The 22,888-nt window shown below is 35.1% G+C and overlaps 3 protein-coding genes, 1 long non-coding RNA gene and 2 pseudogenes across 7 annotated transcripts; 2 read left to right on the top strand and 4 right to left on the bottom strand.

Moving 5' to 3' along the window:
- The first annotated feature begins 4,607 nt into the window (after positions 1–4,607).
- LOC118051065 (uncharacterized) lies at positions 4,608–9,121 on the top strand. 3 transcript variants are annotated; one of them, XR_012168680.1, is made up of 4 exons: positions 4,608–4,760; positions 4,879–4,982; positions 5,674–7,180; positions 8,820–9,121. It is a non-coding gene; the product is annotated as an uncharacterized lncRNA (long non-coding RNA). The 3 variants fall into 3 exon arrangements; XR_004687976.2 differs by having other exon boundaries at positions 5,542–7,180; XR_004687975.2 differs by having other exon boundaries at positions 5,538–7,180.
- Positions 9,122–9,587: 466 nt separating this feature from the next.
- On the bottom strand, positions 9,588–10,245 carry LOC140954989 (putative pentatricopeptide repeat-containing protein At3g15130; annotated as a pseudogene).
- Positions 10,246–11,788: 1,543 nt separating this feature from the next.
- On the bottom strand, positions 11,789–12,668 carry LOC118051063 (putative pentatricopeptide repeat-containing protein At3g15130; annotated as a pseudogene).
- Positions 12,669–12,709: 41 nt separating this feature from the next.
- On the top strand, positions 12,710–14,903 carry LOC118051062 (pentatricopeptide repeat-containing protein At2g20540). The gene has a single exon (XM_035061597.2). The coding sequence runs from the start codon at positions 12,710–12,712 to the stop codon at positions 14,351–14,353; it is 1,644 nt and encodes a 547-aa protein (XP_034917488.1). The 3' UTR covers positions 14,354–14,903.
- Positions 14,904–14,975: 72 nt separating this feature from the next.
- LOC118051064 (uncharacterized) lies at positions 14,976–16,275 on the bottom strand. The gene is made up of 2 exons (XM_035061598.2): positions 16,083–16,275; positions 14,976–15,751 (listed from the first exon to the last, which is right to left on the bottom strand). The coding sequence occupies exons 1-2, from the start codon at positions 16,231–16,233 to the stop codon at positions 15,090–15,092; spliced, it is 813 nt and encodes a 270-aa protein (XP_034917489.1). The 5' UTR covers positions 16,234–16,275; the 3' UTR covers positions 14,976–15,089.
- Positions 16,276–18,259: 1,984 nt separating this feature from the next.
- On the bottom strand, positions 18,260–22,570 carry LOC118051066 (DDT domain-containing protein DDR4). Of its 2 annotated transcripts, none has more exons than XM_035061599.2 (11): positions 22,259–22,570; positions 22,045–22,155; positions 21,203–21,289; positions 21,092–21,129; positions 20,901–20,982; positions 20,499–20,605; positions 20,266–20,425; positions 20,103–20,195; positions 19,852–19,972; positions 19,418–19,460; positions 18,260–19,210 (listed from the first exon to the last, which is right to left on the bottom strand). In XM_035061599.2, the coding sequence occupies exons 1-11, from the start codon at positions 22,376–22,378 to the stop codon at positions 18,643–18,645; spliced, it is 1,530 nt and encodes a 509-aa protein (XP_034917490.1). In that variant the 5' UTR covers positions 22,379–22,570; the 3' UTR covers positions 18,260–18,642. The 2 variants fall into 2 exon arrangements, with proteins under 2 accessions (XP_034917490.1, XP_073262181.1); XM_073406080.1 differs by having other exon boundaries at positions 21,203–21,595; positions 22,259–22,274.
- Positions 22,571–22,888: the final 318 nt, after the last annotated feature.

The raw sequence follows: 22,888 nt of genomic DNA, 5'->3' as shown, positions 1-22,888 counted from the left end.
AAATCAAATAAAATCATGAATTTTAATTATCACACTAAATCTTGAATTGTTTTGAATTAATACTTTCAAATCTTATTTTTTAAAAATCAACGTGAAAATTGTTTTTTTGACATCACAATAAATATATAGAAAAAAATTAAAATAAATCATGAATTTCAATTAAAAAGACACAATATAAAAAAATTAATTTAAAAATAAAAAAAATAACAACAACAATAAAAATAAAAATAAAAGGTGACTATCGAATCCACAATGCATTTACTCCCAATGCTTAGTAGTTTCAACAAGGAAACCTCAATCTCTTTTATCGTATTTGTTATTAAAGAGTGCAGATTACTCAACAAGATTCTCCTCACATTGTATGAAGTTTAGCAATGATCACATAGGGACAAATAATATATCTTCATTTTACTTTTCATAAATGAACAAGAATTATTATATTATTGGGTCGGATAATTTTTTTATTAAAATTTTAAAAAATATCCAAATATTTTTTAATATATTTTTTTTAATTATAAACTAAAAATCTAATATATATTAGATAATATCTTTTTAAAATATTAAAACAGAGATATATTATATTATATTGAATAAAAAATCAAGAAATAAGAAGTACATTTCAAACATATTGTCACGAACATTCGCATCAAAATATTTATTTCTATTGGTTTTATCAATTACTTAAAGTTAAAAGATGAGAGATATTATAGTGATTAGTGAATAATTAATAATATCCTATTAATTATTTTTTATAATTTATTTTAAATAAAAAAAGAATAGAAATTGTGAGATATTGTTATAATTTTTTATGGTCATCAATTTAATTTTTTTTCTTGTGTTAGTTTTTTTTCCTTTTTTTTTTAAGTGAATCAAATAATTAATTTAATAATTATTCTATATACCATGAAATCTAACCAAGTATCTATTTTATAAACAACCTGAAGGGTGTAAATTAATTGGTCAGACTCTAAGTTTGCTCTCTATAAATCATTGATTCGAATCTCACAAATTTAAGACAACTAGAGACTTATATGATTATTAATTTTAGAATCCGTAAAATTAATCGAGATACATACAAGCTAGCATGAACATCTACATCAATTAAAAAAAATATCCATTTTATAAACTATTGATATTATTAAAACTTTTCTTCTTTGAATAGGATTGTCGTCGTGACAAATCATTTTGGCCCAAAGGGAGACGAACTTTGCAACCAAAAATCGGCCTAGAAGCTTGTTTCCCACCAAGAAAAAGTTGAAGCTAAAGCGACCATGGCATAACTCCACCATGGCATCATTTCTTCAAGGCTAAAGTAGTCTTTGAACACTATTATAAGCCAGTCTCTCATATTTAAAAACCTATAATTGATCATTTTCGACTACCATCTTGTTATAACATCCTTTGTCTATTTACTCAAAATTACCCTTTCAGGCCATTTTAATTAGAGTAATAGAAACCAAAATATTAAGATTTAATAAGAAAACCAAATGATCAACAAGAGTTGTCACTAAGGGACTAATTTATAATGTTTCAAAATAAAGGACTGCATTTGTAATTAACCCTACAGACTAGACTATATAGTTATAGAAGTCTTTTTGTTGTTTTTACACAATAAAATAACTAATATGCCTTTAGAGGCAACAATTAAAGCGCTGGCAGGCAATGTTATTTTTATTTAAATGTATAGTAAAATGACCATAATAACTTTGGATTAAAATTGTTTTTTTCTTGGGTTAATGGTTTTGTTTCATCTTTTTTACTTTTTTATTTGTATTTATCAAGTCTCATCATGGTCAATTTAGAATTGAAACACAAAATATTAATTAATTTAAAAAATCGGTTGTGCATGACAATCATGTAGACATGTATTAGGTGCTTTTGCACTCTTCGAACGACACATGCAATGTCTTCTGACAGCCGAGCTCTAGCTTTTATGGTGACATTTTAATTCTCATGACATCAACTTTATTCCTAGGCAATATATATATATATATATATATATATATATATAAAAGGTTTTGTACTAGTGACCATTTCTTTTTCTCATTTCTTTTTTTCTCGATCCTTGTTTGTTTTAGAGTCTTCCCTTGCATATTTTTAAAGCAGCCCTTTGATTTTTTTTCTTTTTAGATTTGACATCTATTTTTTTTATTTTTTTTTTATTTTAAATAATCTATAAAATTGGACCAAAGATGGCTTGGATTAATTATTTTTTTATTATGTATTTGTTATTTTTATTATTTATTATATTATTATATTATCAAATTAATCAAAGTTTAATCTACCTTTCATATTTCTCTTACTTTTTAAAGATAATTTTCGCCACTTAAACTTCTTTTTTTCAAACGGGAAAATAATTAGTTTGGCCCGCGCGCGTGCCAATCCAGTTCTATCCTTAAACGAAGAATGATTGCCTCAGTGGGGACCATAATTTCTCAACCTTCTAAGATCTTATTTGACAGTGTGGTTGCGGTTGTTTTTCAAATAACGTTTCGTGCTAAAATGCATGTTAATGATTTTTTTTTTTTTTTTAAAAAATTATTTTTGACATCAGCACATCAAAATGATTTGAAAACATTAAAAATATATTAATTTGAAGTTAATAAAAAATAAAAAAAATTTAAATTTTTTCAAAAGTACTTTTGAAAAGCAGAAACAAATAGAAAATTTATCAATCAACCAAAATTCGCCACATATCGACTTCCCTTCTTAATAAGAAAAACATGAGATCTCAAAAAAAAGCGTTGAAACCACGCAATGGCCACAAGCATTGTAGATACCATAGTTTTTAAACCCGATCAGGTCCAAGGTCCGGGTTCGGGGTTTTGACTGAGTTACTGGGTTGTCTGGGTCAATTTTTTTTTTAAAAAATAAAAAACAATGTCATTTTAGTAAAAAAAAAAAAAAAAAGCTAGTGGGTTGCAACCGGGTTTTTGATCGGGTCTTGCTAGGTTAACTAGGTCGCCGAGTCAACCCGCTGGGTCAGATGGGTCACACCGGGTTTCCTCCTGTTTTTTTTTCAACCCAACCCAGTTCTAGTCCTAGGTCGCTCTGCTGGGTTGGGCAGGGTTTCAAAACAATGCTAGATACTGGTAGATGCAAATCAGTTGCTGTTTGAAGAATTTCTGCTTGTGATTTATGGTTTTAAAAGGGTTAGTTTTTGATAGTCATTAGCAATTAAATGATAATGGTGGAGGACGACTCATGATTATTTTCTTTACGGTATAGATTCAAGGAAAGGATTTCATATATATGGAGTTAAAGATTAATCCAGTGGATTAATTGGATAAGTCATTTCATCCAGGTCCAGGACCTGGGAGCAGCGGTTGTTCTTGTAAGCTTGACAGGTAAAACCCAAGTCTAAGAACCATTCTTTGATTTTGGCAGGTCATCGTCCGCTAATCGGACGCCATCGACCATTTCCTGTCTCGAACCAAGCAGCAGGGAGGTGGCTACATCACATGCAGAAGGCAATGGATCACAGCACCCCGGATATTGACGATGACTCAGAAACCAAAATGACGATTTATTTCAGGCATGATTTTCACCAAATTGCTTTATTTTCAACGCTCATTGAACCCATCTCTTAGCTGCACTTGCCATTTATTTCCCTTTGCTTATCCGAGGGATCGTGTCTCCTGTTGTGGCTCTCCAGGCACACTGCATTCTTTCTTGTGGCTGGAGATGAAGAGCTCCTAGTTCAATACTTTCCACTAATCAAGTATTCTTTGTAGATCATCTTTTCTTGAAAAAAGAAATAATATTTTTTATAGAATACGTGCTAATTCTGCGCGATGATCTTACAGAATGTCTTTTGAAAGAATACAATGAAAAAAATAGCAAACTTTGATAGATTGAAGAATTATTAATCTCATTTTATTCATCTTCTCATTAGATTTTTTTTTCAATTGTTTTTTAATATTAAATTAATTTGAGAATCGAGTTTTATAATTTTTTTATTTATTTTTTTATGAGGTTTTAAGTCATATAAAATTAATTTTTTTTTTCAATTTAATTCTTAAACATTGAGTTGGTTGGGAATTAAGTTATGTAAATTTTTTTATTTACTTTTTATGGGATTATATCAGTTTTGTAACCCGAATTATAAATTTGACAAATTAACTTAAGTTGGCTCAAATTGTTTTTTGTTTTTTAATATTCTTTTTTTAATTTTATTTAATATAAGATTGATTGAAAATTAAACTTTATAACTTGTTTTAATTTTTTTCATTATATCATTTTAATCTCATGATAAAAATCGATGATTTGCTAACCTACGTGAATTTAATGTCTCCTTCTTACTACTTTATTTTTAAATAATTGTCATTTTGTAACTACAAGAAATTTTTTATGCATTTTGAGAACAATAAAGCTATATTAAAAACTTAAGAGATAATCTATGTAGAAGTGGGGTTATATATATTTATTTAACATCAAAAAATTAAGAAATAAATTACATGAATATAGATTATATAAAAAAAAAAAAGTGAAGTGTGGTATAATTACCTTACATCAAAAAGTTACGAAAGAAGTATTTGATATATGGTACTATATATATATAGTAATATGTAGGCTATAAAATTTAAAGTTTCTCTGTTACACTCTAAACGAATTCTCAGCCGTCTGTTCCTTTCAGCTCTTCCCTCTCTCTTCCTCTCATTCTCCTCACCAGCCGGCAGCAGACCCGCTGATGGCAGCAGCTCGATCCAGCAGCCCGACTTCCCTCCCCTTTGTGCTTTGGATTTGTCAACTTCTAGCTAGTAAGTAACTTTCCAATACTCACATTTTAGTTTAATAATTATTGAATATTTTTGTTTATAATTGTAAAAATATCTCAGGTTACTTTTGATAAATCGGAAATTTGTATGGATTGATTAGGGATTTCTCTTGTTTCTGTGCATAAGAGGAGGGCGACTAGCAGAGAGAAGAAAGCTTAGAGAAAGAAGATAACGTCCGAAGTTGTTCCTCTCTTGAGGCATCAGGTTAGGAATTTTTCTATAAAAGTTCAGTTCTCTGTGGGTGTAAATAACGGCATAATTCTACGGGTTTGGTGTAGAGTAGTTAGGGATTGCAGATATTCGTTTTACTAGCAATGAAATAAACAGTTGTTCTATGCACTCCAGGTGTTTGGAAATATTAGAATATGAAATTTGCTTGCGCCAGCATCTTTAATAATATTAGAAAGGAGGTTTTGTCTTGTTTATAGCACCTGGAACTGTGCATCTGCTGCTAGTAGCTCTGCATACACAATAAAATAATTAAGAAAATAATAGTTTGCAATTATAAAGATCCCTGTGCTCATCAGATATGAGAGAAGTGGTCATACACAGATTTCAGGGAATCACAAAAAATGGTCCTATGATAAAATAATGCCCTCTCATTTCTTTTTTATGTGCTCTGCTCAAAAACCCAAACTTTAAAATATTTTGATGTTAAGTTACTGGTTACATTTGCTAACAATCATAACTTAAACTACTTTTGAAGTTAATCAGCATGCTTTAATGGATAGGTAATTTGTTTTAATTTTTTCATTTTAGCTAGGTTTGTCACTACCAGCCTTGTCAATGAGCCAGTTCTTAAATCTTGGTCAATTTGGAGAATGCATCTATGTAGCATCCCATTTTGATAGTATGTGTTGCTTATTGTAAATGGGCTAAATTAATTCTGATCAAGGTTCCCGTGTTATCTACTGTGTCAAATGGAGGATACCTTGATCTCAAAACTCAACACGTGGCTACCCATTGCCATCCTTAGTTCGGTGGGTTTTTTTTTCACATCCCTTTCTTCTACTATTCAAATTTCAACTAGAAATTTAGGGTGATGGTTCTTTTTTCTTTGAATAGTTGTTTTATAGCACTATTTTTTCTTTCCATGTCGAAAATTTAGCAAATTTTATCAAGAATATGATGAGCAAAGCTCATCAATCAGGGATCCATAAGGATGATAAGAGCCACTGCATGCTTAGAAAGGGTTGCTTTTCTAAGAATTTTATTTGGGCCTATTTAATTTTCTGGCACATATAAATTAGTGAGAATTGCAATATATATATAAAGGATTTGTTTGTCGCTTAGTCTATACAATTATTACAAAACAATGGCATCGATTTTGACAAGCTGAGAAGAGATGGGATTGATTTCGACATGTTCGCACAGTTGTTTTCAGGTGTAGTTGCCAAGCATCGAAACCTTTATTGGGTCACCTTCCATGGCTTATATGATCTGTCGCACACATTAAGGACAGTGACAAACAGGCCATTGCCCCATTCTGTGGCTGGTTTTACATCTCTACTTGATATTGTGTTCGGTGATGTGATGGATATCAAATATACGACACGCTTTTGCCGAGGATGACGTGGTGGCGAGGTAAGCTTAGCAGCCATTACTAAAATCTTAAACGTGGAAAGAGTTGGTGGGGCATATCATGCAAGATCTGATTCTTTGTTGATGGCTCGTGTGTACACAAAGATGAGGATGGTATACAAAATTCATGACTCTTTGTGGGGCTTGCTTGTATGGTGTCTCAGCTAGAATTTGCAAGCCGATTGTTGTGCCTAATACCAACGAGCGCTACTTTATTCCATATTTCAGCACTGCAACACCGTTCCTGCACAACAAAGAACTTTTGTTAGGAGCCAACAACAAATAACTGATACAGTAAGGGACTAGTGGTAGCATAACAAAGAAGTTTGTTAAGAACCTTTCGTGTTTTTAATTTTACTTGCCTTTTGTTTGAATATTTATATATATGATAAATGGGAAAGATAATAGTCATCAACATTTGATGAAATCTGATTCTCTTCTCTCGTCAATTTGCATTGCATTTAGACATTGAATTAGGTTTATTTAATAATCTAATAATTTCTTCAAAAATGATATTGATAAAAGATAATAAAGGAAACAAAGAAATATATTTTCTTGAATAATCAAATCATAAATGTTTACATTTTGAAAGCATTTATCCAAATTACAAACATCAAATTCTTACAAAAAAGATATTCTACGGGACATGACTAAAAGTTGGAGCAGCTTGCATGAAACCATAACAAACCACAACAATGGAGAGGAATGCAACGCTGGAATAGTGCTTGAGTGCTGAAATACAGAATAAAGTAGCGCCCATCGATATTAGGCACAACAATCGGCTTGTAAATTCTAGCTGAGACACCATACAAGCACCACATGTAAGCAATCTCGTCAATTTTGTACACCATCCTCATCTTTGTGTACACACAAACTGTCAACAAAGAATCAGATCCTGCTTGATGTGCCCAACCAACTCTTTTCACGTTCAAGATTTTAGCAATGGCTGCCAAGCCTAGCTCACCACTACGTAATCCCTGGAAAAAGCATGCCCTGTATTTGATATCCACCACATCACCGAACACAATACCAAATAGAGATGTAAAACCATTCACAGAATGGGGCAATGGCCTGTTTGTCACTGTCCTTAATGTGTGCGACAGATCATACAAGCCTTGGAAGGTGACCCAACAAAGGTTTCGATGCTTGGCAACTACACCTGACAACAACTGTGTGAACATGTCGAAATCATTTTGCAAGGATTGTATAGACTGAGAGACAAACAAATCCTTTGACAGATCGAACCGCAAATTGAACTCTCAAGTGCCCTTGATTTTGCCATTTGCATCTAGAACGGTAATACCAACTTGGATTAACCTTAATGGATCAACATTATGCTTCAAATCCTTGTAATGAGTTAAGTCAGTAGCGTATATCAGAGTGTTTCGAAAGAAACCATGAAACTCTGTATCAAATCTTTCGCTGAAAGTTCTGTCTCAATACCGCAGTGATTTTGGCGGCACCAACAACAGCAACCATTCTTCTTTATTAACTCACATTTCAAGATCTAAGAATTGATGTTTTTGTCAAGGAAGTGAAGAGTGAAAAATAGGGCTTACAGCCTTACATATACCTTGAAGGAGTCCGAATGGATAGAGGATTGTTTCTTTTGACTGACTTATAACGACCGTTGTATTTTTAGCGCGTTCCTTATTGATTTTGGATTTGTTTGGTAAACTACATTTTCATCCCTATAGATTCATAAATGATCAACCTCTACCCCTATACTTGAGATTTTCCATTATTAATCCAGAAGTTTTGAAACTAAAAGTTTCGATTTTACTTGTTACTAACTTTGCCTATATTTTAAAGAAGCTGATTGGTTTTATCAGGTCTCCCCACTTTCATTGTTTTTTTTTTATTGTCTGTCTTCATATTTTTTTCAGTGAAGATTTTTAAAAAAAAAAATATTGTGTCCACTAAGCATGTATATGTTCTTGTGCAAGTATATGTTTAAAATTAAAAAAAGAAGAAGATGAAGATGTTAATCCTGTTTTAGGAAGGGAAATTTTTATTTTTATTTTTTTAATATGATATTAAGAAATCCCAAAACACAATAGTTCTAAAATAACAATAAAATAGGAGAATTCAAATCTATTTATTGAAAATCTATTTTTTAAATTAATGAGTTACATGTATCCTCATGTATATGTGCAATTTGAATTAATGAAAATCCTTTTTTATTTTTCTCACAAGTTTGCCCTCAATTGAGTGGAACCTAGATTTTGGATAGCATGTCCTTCATGATACTAAGCTAACAAGTAGAATGTAACACTGTAAAAGTGAGAAACGAGCAAGCAGTCGGTGAAGAGTTCATCTTTGAGGGTTATGATTTTGTTCATTGTATAAAAACGATGATTTATCAAATCCAAAACTTGTTTTGGTAGAAAAACAGTGCACAGCAGAAACTGTAGTGGGCTTGATTCTCTACTTATTCTTTGCTTGATTCAATGTTTTCAGGCTACAAGTCTTCACCGGCTGCTGTTGCTCGCACACCGGAAGATTCCTTGCTCGACAGTGGAAGCTGGGGAGGCGAGAGGAGGCTAAGCCTCAAGAATTAAGGTCCCCTTTTCACTTCATTCCAGGTTGTAAGCAAGCTTGCTCATCTCTCCATGAAGTCTATTACAAATCCCATCCTCTTTCCCTCTCCTAGCTGCAAAGGGTTAATTTCACATAACCATTGTAGGAGGCATGAGAGCATCTCCAATGGAGAAGCTAAATGGATGGCTAAAAATAAAAAACTAATATTTTAGCTTTTCTTTGCTTGTTTTGCACACTCCAAGAGGAAAGCCAAACAAAATGCTAAAATGCTTTTTCTCTCCCACAAATGTTATTCCTACGTATCTCTCAAAGGAGCCAAAATTAATCAAGTGGGGCCAACAAAAAAATAAACCAATTAAATCTAGCCATATGGAAAAAAAAAATAACATCAAAATCATTAAAAAAAAAATAAAACACTTCTTTATTCTACTCTAATAAAATTGGCTTTTCAAATGGCTTTTTTCCATTGGAATATACATGGTAAAAAAAGCTATATTTATACTATTCAAAATGCTATTTTATCAATTTGCCTCTTTAAAATAGCATTTTCCATTGAAGATGCTCTGATGATTGTAATACAGAATCATTAGTAATCTCCGCGAGAGCATAGGTCATCCCTGTGAAATTATTTGCATCTCTCACCACAAATCCCCACAATCTCTCGAGTTTTTGAGAGAGAAAAACGAATCAGCTTTCCTCCATCTTCAAAGCCCTCCCCTTCATCCTCTTCTCCATTTCCTTCAAGATATCATGTATTTTCTCTGTGAGGATGTGTATCATCTCTACCATAGAAAAGGCGAGCCTCCTTGTTAATCTCTACCCAGCCTGCGTCTTCCTTTAACTTCTTTGACTTAACAAATCTATTATCCTTTCACATTCTTTCCAGTAGCATGCATCAACATAAATGCTGGACAGTACCATCACATAATTGATAGGATATTATTCACTGTACTCTAACCTCAAAAGAATGTCACCTACTTCTCTGCCCAGTCCCACACTTTCTATTATCCTCTCACATTCTTTACAATAATAGTCTCTATGTACTCTGCAAGCACAAACCAATGTCTTTCATGTGCCTACATTTGCCTTATAAGCGCCCAGCTCGGCCAAGAAGATCAACCATGCATCATGCATGGTGTTGTTTTCTAGCTTTGATCCTATGGTCGTTGCATGGCCTTGAGAAGTGATGGGATTGAATCTTGGCCCATAGGCCCACACATGAGACAAGTCTGCAGGCCCTCACTTACCAAGCAGGCCTAAGGCCCAGTAAACAGCATATAACCTCAGGTGGCAACATCCACACCCCGGGTGACCTAGCTCCCACCCCAGGGTATGCCCAACCCATGGGAATGGGTGGGACCCATGCTTGGACGGGTGACCCTCAATCATAGTTTTGAAACCCGATGAGTCAATCTGGAACTTACCCGATCCAGGACTAGAATCATGCTGGATTGAAGAAAAAATAAAGAAAAAACCCGGTGTAACTCAACTGACCCGGCGACCCGGTTGACTTGGCAAGACTAGGTCGCAAACTTGTTGACTTTTATTTTTTTTATTTTTTTTACTAAAACAATATCGTTTTGATTTTTTAAAAAAAAAATTGAGCAAGCCGACCCAATAATCCTGTTAGAACCTAAAATCCTGGTCTTGAACAGGACCGGCCATCAAACCGGGTCTTAAAACTATACCCTCCATCATTAATCTCGTCATGTTGGACGGGTTTACCCTCACAAGCCTTTTCCTCCAACCTAAACGACCTGGGTGTCGAGAGGGAATACTTGTTTTGCTGCTTCGGCAGTTGTCCGAGCCTAACATTCTTAATTTCCCAAACCATTTCAGCCTTCAAAGACGCGTTACTTAGGGACCGTTTGGTAGTGCGGTCGAAACTGCGTTTCGTCAAATTTCAAATTTTTTTTTTTTTTTTTGCTAAAATTGAGTTCGGTTTGTACTTTTTGGATCGTTTTGATGTGCTGATGTCAAAAATGATTTTTAAAAAATAAAAAAATATTATTAGCATGTATTTCGGCACGAAAAATTATTTGAAAAGCAACCGCTACCACACTACCAAACACGCTCTTACTAGTCCCTGAATGACTGCAGCCTAAGAGCACTGCCAAATAAATCAAATCATCAGGCTCGGTAATAGTATTTTTATTATAAAACAAATTACACAGTTTAGTAAAAACTTTGGAAGAATGAATGGTCGGTTGAAAAGGTCTTTGTAAATATCAAACAATATAATTGTGTTTTTGAATATTGATTTTGTTATAATGGCGGTTGTTCACTCAATGTCTTTTATAAATTCATTAATTTTAATAATAAAATAATTTAAAATTTTAATAATAAAAAAAAGATTTAAAATTCAATAATAATAAAAAAGATAAAATAATGTAGTAAGAAAGACAAATAAAAATGAAAAGAAAGATTGGAAACATGGAGAATCTTTTTTTTATACACTTTATATCGTTAAAAAATCTTAATAAAACGATTCTAATTATATCTTTAAAGAACATCAAATAAAATTATAAGATATAGTTAGAATTGTGTTATGAAAATCAAAAATAAAATTTTATTATGTTCATAATAATCTTTTTTTTTCTCTCATGTCAACTTTTCTTTTAGTCATTAGATTTTAAATCTATATCTTGACATTAAATCTTTCATAAAATTTTAGGATGATTTATATATATGGTAATTAATTTATGATATTTAAACTGAGTTTTATTAATTTGTGTAGGAATGAAAAAAGACACTCCGTACTCCATCATTGCATCTCATTGAAGCGACGAATTGCCTTTACGCCAAGACCATGCTTTCCATAGCCAGTGATCATAAATGTCCAAGAAATCACATTTCTAGCGGGCATTTCAACGAAAAGTCTCTCTGCTTCATCTATCATTCCACACTTCAGATACAATGACATCCTTCTCTTCAATACGACTAAACACTCTCCTCGCCTCAAAAAACTTCCCACATTTCACATATAGAACAACAAGAGCGCCAGCAATAGCAGTATTAGCAGAATACAAGAATCCACTAGCAATCAAGAGAACATGAATTTGGTTTCCTTCCTTGATTGCACGAAGACAGTGCAAGCCTTCAATGTGCTTGCAAACGTAAATTCATCAAGGATTTCCCCACCTTCTTTCATTTTTTGGAAACAAAACTAGAGCTTTCTCATAAAATCCTGCAAGAGTATATCCTGCTGTCACAGCATTCCAGCTTACAAGGTTCCTAATAAGCATGACTTCAAACATACGGGAGGCTTCAGTGGTTCTTCCATAGTTTGAGAACATGTAAGTGATAGAATTCCCTACCACATTCACCATATCAAATCCAGTTTTCACACGAATATCATGAGTTTGTCCTCCGATGTCAAAGCTATTCAACAAACCACGGGCTTTGAGATTCATCGAAAAGGTGAAATCATTCGGTGTCGCACCCGATAAGCCCATTTTGGAGAAGAGTAATAATGACTCTAGGGGGCTCCCAATTTGTATGTGCCCACGCATAAGGGCTCTCCGTGAAACCACATTTCTTTCAAGCATTCTATCAAACACATCACAAGCATCATTCACTCTACCTCATTTTCCATACATAGCTATAATAAGATCATTGCTTAACGTCAAGTCGAACCCAAACCCCATTTTCACTAAAGCTCCGTGCACTTGCATTCCTTGATCAAGAAACAAACTTTTTTGAACAAAACCGCAAAAAGTTTACTAACTTCTGCCTCTCCTGGCACTGAAAACAACCCTCTATTCATTGATTGCCAAATAGACTAAAAGCTCCCTTCTTTACAGTCAATAATGGCAACAAGAATTTGTGCCCTGAAAATCAGAGAACTAGAGAATTTCTTTGTACCCATTTTGCAAAACTGCAAAAACATTGTAGAGTTGAAGAGCATCCATGCTCATGTTATCAAGTACTCACTTTCGCAGAGCAGCTTCTTAGTGACAAAAATGGTAGATGTGTGTGATAAAACTGAGGATCTTGGTTACGCCAGCTTGCTTTTTAAGCAAGTGAAGGAACCAAATGGGTATTTATACAATGCAATGATAAGAGCTCACACACACAATAAAGTGTCTACTTTAGCAATCTTGTTTTATAAGGAAATGCTAAGGCTAAAAGACCCGGAAAGTGAAAACCCAATTTTCCCTGACAGATTCACATTCCCCTTTGTTATTAAATCTTGTTCAGGGCTTGTATGTTATAATCTAGGTAAGCAAGTCCATGCCCACTTGTGCAAGTTTGGGCCGAAGTCTAATATTACTACGGAGAATGCTCTAATTGATATGTACACAAAGTGTGCTAGTTTGTTGGACGCACATAAGGTGTTTGATGGTATGGTTGAAAGAGATGTAATTTCGTGGAATAGTATTATTTCTGGGCATGCTGGGGTGGGTCAGATGAGAAAGGCAGGAGCTTTGTTTGATTTAATGCCTTACAGGACTATAGTATCTTGGACGGCGATGATTTCTGGTTACACGCGGCTTGGATCGTACGCCGATGCGTTGTATATGTTTCGTCAAATGCAAATTGGGGGCGTTGAGCCTGATGAGATTAGTATTATTTCTGTTTTGCCAGCGTGTGCGCAGCTAGGAGCTCTTGAAGTTGGGAAATGGATACATATGTATTGTGACAGAAATGGGTTGTTGAGGAAGACATCTATATGTAATGCTCTTATGGAAATGTACTCAAAATGTGGTTGCATTGGTCAAGCTTGTCATTTGTTTGATCAAATGTCCAAAGGGGATGTGATTTCTTGGAGTACCATGATTGGAGGGCTTGCAAATCATGGGAAAGCTCGCGAAGCCATTGAATTGTTTAAAAGAATGAAGAAAGCAAAGATTGAACCAAATGGTATTACGTTTCTTGGTCTTCTATCAGCTTGTGCTCATGCTGGTTTTTGGAATGAGGGGTTAGCGTACTTCGATTCCATGAGTAAAGATTATCATATAGAGCCAGAGGTTGAGCATTATGGCTGCTTGGTCGATATTCTTGGACGTGCAGGGCGCCTTAGTCAGGCTCTTGATGTTATAGAGAAGATGCCTATGAAGCCTGATTCGAAGATATGGGGTTCATTATTAAGTTCTTGCAGGACTCATTCTAATCTTGATATTGCTATTATTGCAATGGAACACCTTGAAGAGCTTGAACCAGATGATACAGGAAATTATGTTTTGCTTTCCAATATATATGCAGATCTTGGCAAGTGGGACGGTGTGTCAAGGATGAGAAAGCTTATCAAAAGTAAGAGCATGAAGAAAACACCAGGGTCTAGTTTGATTGACATCAACAATGTGGTTCAAGAATTTGTATCATGGGATGATTCGAAGCCATTTTCAAGAGACATTTTCTGGTTGCTAGAGTTGCTGACTTCCCATCAGGACACAACTGATCCTCATTTAATTGAAATAATGCTTGAGGATGGGAGTGAATGTCTGGGTTAACACAAGAACCTCCAATGGGAAATGTCCACGTAGCTAAAGCTTAGAATTGGTGCTGGACAAAGAACAGTTCCTTGGCAAGAAAGAAGCTCTCGATCCAAAGAACAACTGGGATTCATAAAGTTTATGGCATCTTGCAGAATCAGAGCACGCAGCTTGATGGGAATCTTTCTCATCTGGATGCCTTTTGAATTCGTGTGATTGACAAACTCGAAAATTCATTGATTGATTTCAAAGGTGTACGTGCAACGTCTTGTACACGCTCTACTGTGCCATGTTAGCAATATGTTTGACCAAAATGTCTTTGATTCTGACTTGTAGCTTGCCAATAGGTTTCACAGTGCCCGAACAAGAAAGTTATAATTCGTTATGATTAATGTTATCAAGGCACAAAAATGCATAGGTCAAATTGTATGTGTGACTGGGATCGTTTACCAGGTTCGAGCAACAAATCCAGACAGCTCGTGATGAAGTGCAAAACCTGCACTATGAAATTGGATCTTCCACCCCCAACCCACTTGAATTTCAAAGCATAGTATAGCAGGATAAGAGATGTTTTGCAAAGCAGGATCTTTTTTCCATAAATGCATGTCCCATATGCGGATCAAATCACAGAGAGAAGTAGTGAGTGCAGAAAATAAAATCATCATAAATTTATTCAGAAACCAAAGATTGTTCCAGAAAGAATGAACTAATACATGTTAAGGGAAATAACATATTTGATCAAGTAGCTAAATTACTAGACCAAGGCAAGGCCGCAAATGATTATTACGGCATACACACTGCAATCCATAAATGCTGCATCCATGGCCCTTTGAATCACCAAACCTACCTCCATCACGTTACCTGCTTGTTTAATCCAATCAGAACCATCAGTTGAAGGAATCTTGCTTTCTGCATCTACAGCCCTTTCAAACCCTCTTTGATTGTTGAAGAGAAGCGGCACTAACACAAGGGTTAAATTGGTAAACAAAAGTAGATAAAGAGGCCTAAAACCAATAATGTTCCTCACAAAGTTGCTGCCCAGGAGAGGAAATCCTAAATACGATAAGACAACCAAAAGGCCTACAACTACAGAACAAAGAAGTCGGGATTTCTCTGATGCTGCGATGGCGGAGCTGATTTGATTTGGAGTCACAAAACTACTTATATGTGGTCGTGGTTTTATCTTTTGCTCTGTTCCTGAAGATGACCTGGTCGATTTCTGAACCGTTGATGTGGCCAAAGATGATTCTACTTTGCTGCTTGTTTCCACAGAAGGAGCTAATGATGCTTCCACACCTGTCTCAAATCCACGTAAAGATGTTTCCACAGTGCTTCCATCGCTGCCAGAAGCAATGGTGGCGGGCTCACTATTCACCAACGTAGAATCAGAAACTCCATCTTTCCCATCAGGAGAAACTGCAACAAAAATCAAGTTTCGAAATTTAGAATCCTGAATAATTTATAGATATAAAAGCACGATAACCTTTTAAATTCTTCATAATTCTAACCCGTAGATCCCTAAAGTAACTGTTAAACAGATTACATTCATTGTCTAGCAGCAGCAACTAAACCTTACCTTTCAAAACACAGCCTTCGGGCAATGTTTAAACTATGATATAACGATCAAGAAAGCATCAAAACAAACACAGCCTTACCGCTTTTGTAGGCTCTCAGAATCTACTAAGAAAACAATGGGGCAATTAGATTCGACATATGATATGAGAAGGGGAGAGAGGGAGCACCGTACCGGTGATTTCATCGGAGATATGAGGAAGTGAGTCCTCGAAAATCAACTTTTGGGATGGGATGGCTTGGATCTGACCGGTGATGAGGGCTAAACGGTCAGATCCTCTATCGACGATCTTTCTCCTTCTGGATTCTCTAGTTGTGGATGCCATTATTCGCCGTCCTGCGATGCTTGACGGATTCGGTTTGATTTATATTTTATATTTTTATATCTCTTCAAGTCCTGGTTGCTTGTATGGGATTGTTTGGGCTAGGATGGGATGGGTTGGGCTAAATAATGTTTGGGTTGGGCTGGTCTGGTATGGTCTGGGCTAGGTTGAATGAGTTTTTTCCTATATTGGGCCTTCTAATTTTAGGTCCTTGGGCCATAAGAATCTTGTTATGTGTTGTTGGACTGCGAGAATTTTTGGGTTGATGGTATAATCGTTTGTGATTTTTTATTTTAAAGATTTGGAAATAATATTTTTTTTGTTTTTATTAAAAATCGGAAATTATACCAAAAAGTCTTTAATAATTTCTTGTATAATGGACAGTGGAGGTGCACATGTCGAAGATACTAAGAGAATGTCGTGGTTTGATATTTATTATTTGATGCAGTAGTGTTGGTTGATTTAAAAAAAATATATATTTGGAAAATATAAAATAATATTTTTTAATTTTTAAAAATTTATATGACATCATCATATCAATTTAAAAATATTAAAAAAATAAAATTTAAAAAAATAAAAATAAATTGAAACTCACTCCGCAATGTATCAATCTACAAATGTTTTTTTTTATTCCGTGAGGTAATGTTTTTTAGGGAAAAATTGGAACTAGCATAGAGTTTTTATTACATCAAGTATTTTTTGTATGAGCAAAGGAAAACTCGGAGACAGATACAACTCCCTCTGCAAACTCTGTTTCTTGTTCCTTAAAACACCCCTGTTTTGTTCCCCTAAATTCCCCAACTTTCTCTATGTGAATTCACACTTCCATTGCTCTCTGATCCAGATTTCTGTATCAAGATATATCTTTCTCTCTCTAGAGATCATGGAGAAAGCAGAGAAGGCACAGGGAGTGAAGAAACTGTAGCCATTGAGCTTATTCTCTTTCAAGTCTATGAATGCTATGTTTATTTGGTAACTTTCTCACTACATGTCCTTAAAAAGAAAACTGGGTTTTCAGTTGTATGGATAGGAGAACAGAACTTAGATTTGAATTATCGTAGTTGATTGCGAATTGGATTTGGGTTTTGATCATTTTAGCGGGAAGAAGAGATGGAAAGAGAGTGGGAAAGAAGATACAAGAAAATAAAATTTCCCTGCAGACGAGTTATTATTATGGCTGAAAACCTTGAGACATGGAATATAAGCTCGTCAGATCACTTGCGTATTGAGGATATCATTCGTTCCCGTTTCTGTTTGTTTTGTTTCTTTCGATGACCTTAGGCTTTTTGATGCCGCAGATTTTCTTTACGCAAAAAGACTTTCCGATGGTTTTCAAGAAGCTACACCACTTGGTTCTGCTAATCGATGGTTCATATGCAGACCAAGTTCCAATCATAGCCTCCTTCCTCAAAGGATTGCCTAATCTAAGGAGACTAATAATAAGATTGTGACCAGAAATCCTATGAACTTTCTGATCCATACGTTAGTTTTAAGCACTCTTAATCCAGACCTCTGTTTTCCACTTGGGAACACATTTTTGGGCTTTAATCTGACAGACGTCAGCCAGGATTTGAAAAAAGTAAAGACAAAAACAGTGCAGGCTCAGGCTCAACGGTGCCTGCCGAATGCTGGGAGGAGAAGATCACTGCTATCGTTTCAAGATTTTATTTTAACTTTAAGCAGATATTTGATACTGTATTCTTCTCTAGGAAACTTCTGATGCATACATCATATATACATTCCCGAAGTAAAATTTAAGTAAAATCCATGCAGTGAGGAAGGGGTTTTTTTTTTGGTTCATTGGAAGGTCATTATGACCCTTTGGCCCTACAAGAAGGTCATTTTGACCCTTTGGCCATACAATGGAGGTAAACTTTCCTTCCATAACCCCTCGCAATTAAGAACCAATTTACAGCACTGGAAAAAGTAAAACTATCTCTACGAGGAGCGGAATGAGCGGGTTCAAGATATGTTGGGAACCCTGTCAAAAAGAGCTTCGCGATGATTGTATCAGTTTGAAGCCCGGAAATTAGCGAAATCCCATGTTTCCAATTATCTGACAACCTCTTTTACAAGCCGTTAATAAATTAATTATACATATGATTCTTCCATAATAGAGAGGAATTCCATTTAAACAGAGTAAACAAAAGATGTAAATCCGTCGGTGCCTACTTAGTGGTAGCTTTACAACTCTGTACAGGACATCTTTCTCTCTATAAATCCTAACAAAACAGGATCTCAGAAAGCACAGGGCAGGAGGTGCAGATTAGAGTTTGGATTCCTAGACGGAATAACAGGGATTGGCACATTTTCAAAACTTGCTGTTAACATGCACTGACTTCAAGATATGTTTCTGCATCGATATCTCCTCCCAGCAAAATTCTCAAGGATTAATCACTTGCACAAACTGGTTTACAAACTGTCACTCACCCCTTCTGAATTACAAACTGGAGACAGATCTTCATGTCCAGATATCTCGCTGGCAGTATGTTCTGATGAAGTTTCATCATCTGAATCAAGCACATTAATAGAGTCCAGGGCAGAGTTACGCATGGGTCTTTGCCTCAACCTATTCTTTGTGCCAAAGTTTCCAGCTTCCACAACAGGATGGCTTGCAACTCCAGCAAGTCTTGAACTCCAACGAGAACCAAACTTCCGAGCAATGTTCTTGCCACCAAAAGTTTCATTTTCTTCATCAGATTTGCCAGATCTATTCCTGTTATCATAATCCATTTTATCATCATAATCATCATCGCTGTCATCATCATCATTACCTGCTTCATCAAGCTTGCCACTTTCTTCACTATCCGAGAAGTTTCCCTTTTCAATATTACCTTTGGAGTCTGCACTCATGTCTGAATCACCTTTTTCACCAAGACTTTCTGTTGAATTTATGCCCATGTTTGAACCCCCATTAGAAGCAATTTCCTGCTTAACATGTTTCCTGTCATTGCTCTCCTCTTCAATTGTGTTCCTTTTCCTGGATAATAAATTGAAGTAAGCAACTAGAAAAGGTTATGTATTGTATTCTCAATAAGAGGGACAAATTGCATTCAAGGTATTAAAGAACTTCAGAACAGCATTAGCAAAGAATTTTGTCGGTACATTCAGAATATAGAAATACAGTTCACGAAGCAGCAGCAACAACAAAAGTATATTTCATATAGGGATAACAGCCAACTCTTACTTTGTTATTTTTATAGCCTCATCAATCGCACGGTCATAATCATCTGCATATTGGATCCCAAATCAAAAGGTTAATTGTAAGTAATGCTCAAGTACAACCAAGGTTCTTAGATCAAAAAAATGTTTGAAACAAGCAAGAAACCATGGTAAATTGAAACCAAAAAACAAAGAAAAATATTGGTTAGCTTGTGACATTTAGTGCATGACTTTTTTCTCCATCTTATTCAGAAATTGAGATCCCATAGAAGTTTAGGAACGCAATTGACCACAGGGAGGCAGTTATAATTCCAAAAATGTTCTGTTGGTCTGTATGATTATTTGATATTTGATGTCATTCAGCAAGACAATGAAAATGAAGCAAAAACACCAACAAATATTGATTATATGCCCCACAAGCAGGCCATAGAATGAATACAGATGAGATACACATCATACCAAATGTATAACTGATAGGTCTGCGACTGCGGCAGGAACGAGTAATCCCAGCAGTGTAGGATCTAAAACTGTTCAGGAGCTCTTCTTGCCTTTCTTTTTGTTTGAGGGCCCTATCTTTCTTCTATTGAATACAGTGACAATGAACAGATTACTTATCATCAACATGAAAGATTAATAAACTAGCACATGATAAAACTGTGACAACACCCACACTATTAAGACATGATTATAAAAGAAATAAATAAGCATACCTTCTGAAATTTTTGAATAATAGGCAGGACATCAGTTTCAATAGTCTTGCCAGCTGCAACATCTGCCACAACTTTGCTAGAAGAGAGTTCACTCTGCCATTACCAGCAAGAAACAAAGTAACTAAAATTTCCAGCAGTTGAATAAGAAGAATGCTAAACTTACCACAACTTTCTGAAATCCCTCGAGATTGGTTGCAAGTATTTCCCATTGCAAGCAGGTAGCTGGCAGATTTTTTGATGCTTTACCCTTCGTTCTAATATTAGCCCTGGTCATGTTTACTTCCTTGTATAATCTATGGCCAATGGTAGAACTTCCATCATACCTGTACGTAAAATCAATATTATCAACACTCGCACAGCAAGTTAAATGAAATTCAGAGCATGCACAAGAATTACCAGTAAGAGATTGCAGTTCCATCTCCCCCAACCTTATCTTTCCGGAAATAAGAAATTTCAGTTCCATCTTTCAAGGAAGTATTAACATATGATGCAATATCATCTTGCTGTAAACAGTGTGAATGGGTTACACCAAATTAACAAGGAAACACGGAAAAACTACAACATCTCATTCATCTTAAATATATCCACCCAGATAGAGAACTTGATTTTCCCCAAATACACATGATCACTAAGCCTTAAACAAACCAAGCATGCACAAAATAAAAATACTCAAAAACAAATTAATGCAAAAGTACCAATCAGAAATACAATTATCTAGAACATCATCCAGTTAAAAACAAGATTAAGAACTTCTGACATTTGAGAAAAATGTTGAATCAGAAAGGCAAGGCATATTACTTCAGCTCTGATTTCACATAGTGCTTTCAAAATCAGCAATCTATTAGTTGGATCTAGTTCCTTGTATTCAGATATCTCCTCTCTGCACATGCCACAGTAGCAACAATCCATCATGATCTGAGTTAGTCTAAATGAAAAATGAAAACTTATCTTTTAGGAAATGGCATGAGACAAATTATTGGTGGTTTTACCCTTTGGCTTCCTTCAGTGGTAACTCACCTTCAGCAACCTGTAATAAGCAGTGCGAATTTCAAATTCTATGAAAATCCTCACTACACAGTTGAAAGTTGAAAGTTGCTTACCCATGGCCACCACGTGGCTAGTTTCTTACAAAGTGCAGTCACCCATGCATCAGATGCTTTCAGTTTATTACTCACAGGTGGTATCCCCTGTTGAAAATTCCACATTCATAAAAACTTATAAAGATATTATCCACTTGGAAAAATTTCCAAGGAAATTGAAGAACATTGAACACGAACTACATGAGGGCAAAGCTATCCCTTCTCGCTTTGCAAAGTGTTATACACACAAACTATCGACACTGATCCCTTCACAGAAGATCCATGGCCATTGGATTTTTTGGCTCCGCTGGGACCCCAAGGTGTGTCCTACGCATCCAATGGCGCTGCATCCGTTCGAGTAGGATTGGTTCCATGTGACTACTTTCATGTCATATAGCATTATTCTCTCGCTTTCTACAGAATCTTATATGAATCAATTAACTTTCATAACATCCATACGCATGATTTTCTACTCTAAAAATCAGTACAGCTTCCTCGATGCATCAAATCCAGTAATACAAGAAAACACAACACGCATCATTTAAACCAAAAATAACAACGCATGAAAAACACACTTTCGACAGGAGAGAAAAAAATAATCATAGCTATCAAATTTATGAGCCCCCACATGCAGGTTCCACAAAGCAAGAGCTGTGGTTATCTCTTGTCGCGATCCGTGTCTTTGATTTCCACCTATTTCTTAAAATATACATCTTGATAAGAATTTCTAACCCCAGATTACTTCAGTGATTTTATTTCAATGAAAGCAGCCTTACAATTGTTTTATATATAATAATAACTGCATTCATAAAAAGAAAAATCAAAGCAAGCATAGATAAATAAAAATTGGGGGGGAAAAGAACCTTTAATAACTTAACGTGAAGCTGAGCAAGTGATTTATTAGGCTTAACGAGACCACTCTCAATCTCCTCTGCTGTTAACTTCAAATCAACCCCAAGAACTGGCTCAAATATCTGTAAAGAAAACCCCAATTTCAAATCCTTAAATAAAATTTATACACAAACTTATTTAAAAAGGAGGTTTTTTCAAAAGAAGAAGAAGGATTGTTGATTTTACGCTCAAAAAATTAAGAATCGAAGCGAGTTCCCAGCGGCCACGAATCTTGTCGATTTCCGATTCGAAATTGGGATCGTCGTTCAAAACGACAACGTCTTTTGCCTTCTCGCCATGGATCATTTTGCAGAGAGAGTGAAATGGAGAGGGGATTGGCGGAGAGAGGGGATAGGAAGGGGGTAAAATTTTGGGGATTTGTTTCCCGCCTAAATGAGTTTTACTGGCCTGACCTGTTAACTGTAAGGATCGTGGTTGGGTTACTTTACCTTTTCTAGGGTTATTGATTAGTTAATTTCAGGCCATCTCTTTTTGGACTAGGAGGACTACCTTTTTGTAAGGCGCAGCGTTTTTGTTGTTTTGCAGCTAAACGCAATCGTTTTGGACATTTGCTTTTGTAACGCCTTTGTTTGTGTTGAAAATCACGAGTAACCAGTGTGCAGACTAATTTTATTACGCCATGTTTATTTCTGGAAAATAATTTTTTAAATTTTTTTATGTTTATTTATTATTAAAAAAATTAACTAATAGATAACACTTTATAGTCAAAAAAAATTTATTTTAGTTTTCAAGAAAGTGTTTTCTTGAAAAATTTGGGTGGAAAATATTTTAAAAAAATTATAAAAAATTTAGAAA

This window comes from Populus alba, chromosome 18 (genome assembly GCF_005239225.2).
Source record: "Populus alba chromosome 18, ASM523922v2, whole genome shotgun sequence".
In the NCBI taxonomy this organism is placed as follows: Eukaryota; Viridiplantae; Streptophyta; class Magnoliopsida; order Malpighiales; family Salicaceae; genus Populus; species Populus alba.
Note: the sequence above shows the minus strand (reverse complement) of the source record. Positions and strands in the feature narration are given on the sequence as shown.

Coding starts and splice junctions, on each gene's coding strand:
- LOC118051062 (XM_035061597.2), top strand. CDS start 12,710: ATGGCAACAAGAATTTGTGCCCTGAAAATCAGAGAACTAGAGAATTTC.
- LOC118051064 (XM_035061598.2), bottom strand. CDS start 16,233: ATGGCATCCACAACTAGAGAATCCAGAAGGAGAAAGATCGTCGATAGA. Junction 15,752..16,082: donor TATCTCCGATGAAATCACCG/GTACGGTGCTCC, acceptor TTTTTGTTGCAG/TTTCTCCTGATGGGAAAGAT.
- LOC118051066 (XM_035061599.2), bottom strand. CDS start 22,378: ATGATCCATGGCGAGAAGGCAAAAGACGTTGTCGTTTTGAACGACGAT. Junction 20,426..20,498: donor GGAACTGCAATCTCTTACTG/GTAATTCTTGTG, acceptor TTTTACGTACAG/GTATGATGGAAGTTCTACCA. Junction 19,211..19,417: donor GAGGCTATAAAAATAACAAA/GTAAGAGTTGGC, acceptor TTTATTATCCAG/GAAAAGGAACACAATTGAAG.